The following is a 6000-nucleotide window of genomic DNA, read 5'->3' as shown; positions in this document are numbered from 1 at the left end:
GTGCAAAATTCACACGTAAAAATCACAATGCTGTCATAATCTGCCACATATATAGCAGCAAAAACCAATGTGGTTTTTGCTGTGGATGTTCAGTTTGGAATGAATGGCGCTAAATTGCGAGCATACACCTGCCGGGGCTCCAAACAGGGCTTCCTTCTTGACTCGGTTGTGGCTTTAATCCATATATAACTGCTGTGTTCCAAACAGAAACCTTGGTTTGCTTATGGGCTGCTGGTAGTCAAGTCTTTTTGACATAGGAGCCCCTGAGAATCAGGGCTGGTGCAAGGATTATTGCCACCCTAGGCAAAAGCTAATTTTGCTGCTCCCTTGACTCCGCCCGTTGACCGCATCCTTTTACCCGGCCTTTTTTCAGCCACCTATTGCATACAACATTTAACTATGGTCGTGTACCCTGTGCCAGTCTGACTATGGTCGCGTACCCTGTGCCAGTCTGACTATGGTCATGTATATATAATATCCAGCCATTGTCTGCCACCTAGTACCATCCCAGTGATGCCAATCACTCTGCGCTGTTCAGCAGGTTAGCACACCAAACACGAGCAGTGCCACCTATTCACTGCCAGGCGCCATTCAGCAACTGTCTAAAATCCTGTGCCACCAGGGCAACATAAAACACTATGCTGCCTTGTGCCCTCTGCCAGTCTGGCACTGTCCTGCACCCTGTACCATTCATAGCCCTTTAGACAGTCTGTGCCACCTATTAGGCTCCATGTGCCACTGCTGGGAACCCTGTGCCAGTCAGAATCTAGGACCCCTAGTCAAGCAGCAGGTGTGCCCTGACCCCTGTACACAAGTGTGTGCCACCCTTCTGCCAGTCACTGTCCTGCAGCCTCTGACACCCTAGTGCAGGTTGTCAGAGTGCGGTTGACAGGGGTGCTCACCAGGTTCTGCTCCTCGCTGTGCTCCAGGTCCACATTGCCTTGGCTCTTGCCAAGATCATGTGTCTTCGGCACGTGATCCCGCAAGACCCACCTCTGGAGGTCACTGGTCTCGCGGGATTGCGTGCCCGAAGTCAGGGCCGGTGCAAGGATTTATGTCAACACAAGCAAATCTACATTTTGCCCCCCCCCCCCATCATTTCACATTTCTGCCCCTCATGATTCATGTCCATTTCTTGCCCCCCCCCATCATTTAACATTTCTGCCCCTTATGATTCATGTCCATTTCTTGCCCCCCCCCCATCATTTCACATTTCTGCCGCTCGTGATTCATGTCCATTTTTCTGCCCCTCCATGTGCTAATTTCATAGTGCCATCCTCTCCCCCTGCCCCCTAATGTGCCAGTATCAAGTGCCTCTTCCCTCCCCCCTCCATGTGCCAGTATCATGGCGCCAATAGCCCCCCCCCCTACCCCCCTCCTCCGTGGCAGTAAAGTAACATAAGAGCAGTATAGCCAGTTACATAAAAAAAAAAGTAAAGTAACAGTCCGGTATTTTAAAAAAAAACACTTTCAGAAAAGTTTCTCCTGGGATTCGAACTTACGACCTTTCACATCAGAGGCAAGGCATTTACCCACACAGCTATGAGAGCTGTATAGCCAGTTACTTAAAAAAATATATATAAGACTTCTACTGTAGATAACTTTGATACCTAGTGTACATCCATACACATACACTGTGTATGGATGTAGCAGAGCTGGGTGTGTTGGGGCAGCTGTCATGTGTATGGATGTACACTAGTTATCAAAGTTACCTACAGTAGAAGTCTTATTTTTTATTTTATTTATTTAAGTAACTGGCTATACAGCTTTCATAGCTGTGTGGGTAAATGCCTTGCCTCTGATGTGAAAGGTCGTGAGTTCGAATCCCAGGGGAAACTTTTCTGAAAGACATGCTAAATGAGATTTAAATACACCAGGGTCTTGTAGCTGCGTGCTGCTCGCTCTGCCCGAGGTGACTGAACAAAACTCATGCTCGCACTCGCAGCGCGCCGGCAACAAAAGGAGTCAAGGAGATGATGTCAGATGGATCACAAGTAGGGGGCGGGGGTGCGCTCTATGCGGTGGCCTACTCTGCTTATGGCGCTGGCCCTGCTGAGAATATAATAAAATGAAACTACAGACATATATATTAACACGTTTTTTTTTTATTGGAGAACACTTTTGTGGATTAAAAAATGCTCATGATATAAACTCACAGAAAAAACATGTGAAGGACATTCTTCTGCAGGAGGATAAGATGTTTGGTAGATGTAGAGATATAGGTACACGAATAATAGGCATTCTCAGAAAGAAGCAATGATGTAATAATAACACAAAATATATAAATAATAAACTCAATAATCAAAGAAGAAATTGTATGAACATTCAGAGCCTTCGATTCACTGATAAGTATGACAAATCCGTAGCTGGTTTTTAGAAATACTGAAAACTGCCACCCTTGTAACTATGTAACTGATGGTACCATAAAAATCAGTGCAGAGTGCAATGATTTATATATCACAGCCATACACTTCCAGCCTCATCACAATGCTTTGGTTCCAACTTTTGGGAATAATCCTCAGATATCGTGAAAATATTGGCGGATTGAATTCATTCTTAGCATATCCAAAGCTGTTGCTATTTCCTTTGAATATCTGAAATAGTAAAAGTAAAGGACATTTTAATCTTCACTTATTCCAATGTAGCGCCCAGAACTAAATTGCAAGTGTCATAGTAAATCTATTTTCACTTTTTTATCGGGTATTGAGTGCAGAATGATAAGAGAAAACATTATTTATTTTTTATTTGTAGCTCAAGACTACAACATAATAAAATATGAGGAAAAAAAGGGTCTGAAGACTTTCCAAATGCATTGTATGTGTGGAAAGATTTTATGAATGATTTATAAATCAGTAGGACATGATTAAAGGAGCTATCCAAGAGCTAGACAGACCTCCCAGAGTGGCGTACCCGCGGTGGAGATCATGCTTATCTGGTCCGTAGATGGGGGAACACCTGGCCGCTGCAGCCAATCACAGGCCGCAGAGGTGAATTGCTCCCCTTCCATTACGACAACTGGTGACATGATGCAAGGGGAGCAACACAGGGAGTTACACACTGAACCCAGTGGCGGGTACCAGGTAAGAATGATCTCCACCACAGGTTGGCCACTCTGGGAGGTCTAACTTCAAAGCATTTGTCTGATTATGAGCACGATTTTACAGTTTACAGGTGTGTGTTCCTGCTACTGTGATTAGTACCGACGATGTGTAGGGGCACAACTTACAACCGGAATGGTATAGTCCATACACAATGTAACTGTGTAATTATACTGTTTAAAAAAATACAAAAACAGAAATAGTCCTCTGTAGTTACCTTTTCCATTGATGTGGAACTATCCATGTAAGACTTCCAGTTCCTTCCATTGTCACTGTATTGGACAATGTAGGACATCACATACATCTCAACTGTAAGGGATCTGGCACCTTGTGTCATCAGTCCAGTGATTTTCTTGGTCACAAGGAAATCTACTTGCAGCCACTGCTGATTGTTGTTTGACTACATAATAAATACAAATTAGCATGAAATAGTATACAACCAGTACAGAAGGAGAGAGGATCCTGCCTCGAGAGCTTGCACTCTATGTTGCTGAATATAGTGTTAAGCTGCCATGCAGACATCCATAGACAGGAAATTCTCAGTTCAATCATCTCTGAAATTCATTAGAAATACTATTTTGATGTGCCTTTGCTAGATTCTGATCGCGGACTTAAAGGGGTTGTCCGGGTTCAGAGGACATACCTCCATTTTCAGCCAGGCAGCCCCCCTGACTTGAGCATCGGAGCAGATTTTTTGGCACTGTTTTTATTTTATTTTTATTAAGGTGTTTGCGTGAGGGGTTAGGTCATGTGATATTTTTATAGAGCTGGTTGTTACAAACGCGGCGAAACCTAATATGTATACTTTTTTTAAATTTATTTCACAATAATAGCATTTTTGAAATAAAAAATTATGTTTTAATGTCTCCATGTTCTGAAAGCTATAGTTTTTTTTATTTTTTGAGCGATTTTCTTATGTAGGGGCTCATTTTTTGCAGGATGAGGTGACGGTTTAATTGGTACCATTTTGTGGGACATACGCGTTTTTGATCATTTGGTGTTGCACTTTTTGTGATGTATGTCTATTGTATTGATTTTTTTTTAGTCTATTTTTTAAAAAAAAATTTAATTACTTTTTTTTTTACATGTAAAACCTTTTTTTAAATTTTTTTTTTCAAAACACTTTTTTATTTATTTTTTTTAAATTTTTTTATTTTTTTTATGTTTTACACTTTGTGTCCCCCATAAGGTCATACAAGACCCCTGGGGGACATTTAACTTCACATATTTTTTTTTTTTCACTAGTAGCCCCAGTTACAGTGGAAATACACCCCCAGAGATGCTTTACAGCATAATACAGCACTGTACAGCCTCAGTGCAGGGCTGATCGAGGTCAGTAGAAGACCCGACAGCTCCTGCACTCTCCTGGCCCCGGCGGTCACATGACCACCGGGCCGGGACAGGAAGGCCATAGCGCTTCCTGATCTGTATACACAGTGCTCACTGAGTGCTGTGTATACAGCGATCTAGAAGTCAGGGACACCTGGGAACTGTCCCTGCCTTCTCCCTGGGGTGCCTAGCTGTCACTGGTAGCGGGCTCCCCGCTCGGAAGCTGCACGATTAGCGTGCAGCTGCCATCTCTAAATGGACATTTTAGAACGTCCAATTAGAGATAAACAACCGCCCATAGGACGTTTATATCCTATGGGCGGTCCTGAAGTGGTTAAGAACAGTAGGAGCTCCAAGCCTGTAAGTTTGGTGCTACATATTAAGGAGAAGGCGGTTGCTGGGCAAGTGATTGTGTAGAACCTCTCATGTGGTCTCATGATCTTCTGCATTTTTTGTCATTGCTTATGTTGGGATAAATACATAGTATTTTAATAAGTCGGGAGGCTAATAAGCAGCAGCAAGAAACAAACCAGCTGCTGTTACAACATGTGATGGCTTTACAGGCAGCAGGAGCATCCCAGAGCGTCGACGATGCCCGGAAAGCTGTCGGTGCAGCGATCCCCAAGATGACCCCCTCGGATGACGTCGAAACCTATCTGGCAGTGTTCGAAAAGGTGGCCGTGAGGGAGATCAATGGACTGAGGTCGTCACTCCGTTTCTGGCATCTGTACCCCAGCAGGTGTATTTCGACTTACCTGACGATCAAGCGGCCGATTACCCGACAGTAAAGGGTGAGATTCTGGCAAGACTGGGGGTGAATGTGTTGGTCCAGGCCCAGCGGGTGCATCAGTGGGAGTTTAACACGACTAAACCCGCGAGACCTCAGTATTATGATCTATTACACCTGTTGCAAAAATAGCTGCAGCCTGACGTGCTGAGTTCCACTGCTATGCTGAACAGTCTGTTGGCTGATGTATTCTGGAGGGCTTTGCCATACACTCTCCAGCACTGGATCGGCCAGGTGTCTGGTAATGCCCTTGAGATGGTGGACCTGGTGGAACGCTATGAGGCTACCAGGAATCTACAGGGGGGTTCTTTTGGAAGGGGGGCAATCAAATACCGGAAATCTCCACCCCAGCCCCGGCGACTTGTGCCAACAAAACCTGCCCGGGATGTACCCCCTACAGACACGGCTCCGATAGTCTGCTGGCCACATAAGGGATGACTGTCCCCGTCGGGCTGAGCCCGTGGACACTAACTATGGCTACCGCCACTCATTATATGGCAGGAAGCTGTGTGCCTCCGGTACCCCAGAGACTATAGACAACAACCACTTTTGCTAGGTGGAAGTAGGAAACAACTATGGCGGTGGTATTGCTGGACTCAGAGAGTCTGGTGTCCCTGGTAAGGTCTACACTGGTACGGCCCACTGAGTATACTGGCTGAAAAGTCGGGGTAATGTGTATTCATGGAGACTTAAAAGACTACCCCACCGCTATGGTGTCTCTGTCCACGGTTGCCAGCAGGTGGATCCACAAGGTGGCCGTCGCCACCTATCTACACTATGAACTTA

The 6000-nt window shown here is 44.9% G+C and overlaps 1 protein-coding gene across 1 annotated transcript in view; it reads right to left on the bottom strand.

Moving 5' to 3' along the window:
* Positions 1 to 2085: 2085 nt before the first annotated feature.
* F5 (coagulation factor V) overlaps positions 2086 to 6000 on the bottom strand; it is a 158402-nt gene continuing 154487 nt past the window's right edge. The window contains exons 25-26 of the mRNA XM_040423826.1: positions 3316 to 3498; positions 2086 to 2594 (exon numbers count right to left, since the gene is read on the bottom strand). Coding sequence (XP_040279760.1) covers positions 2451 to 2594; positions 3316 to 3498 — 327 coding nt within the window. The 3' untranslated portion in view covers positions 2086 to 2450. The remainder of the gene's footprint in view (positions 2595 to 3315; positions 3499 to 6000) is intronic.

The sequence above is a fragment of the Bufo bufo genome, chromosome 3 (assembly GCF_905171765.1).
Source record: "Bufo bufo chromosome 3, aBufBuf1.1, whole genome shotgun sequence".
Lineage (NCBI taxonomy): Eukaryota > Metazoa > Chordata > Amphibia > Anura > Bufonidae > Bufo > Bufo bufo.
Note: the sequence above shows the minus strand (reverse complement) of the source record. Positions and strands in the feature narration are given on the sequence as shown.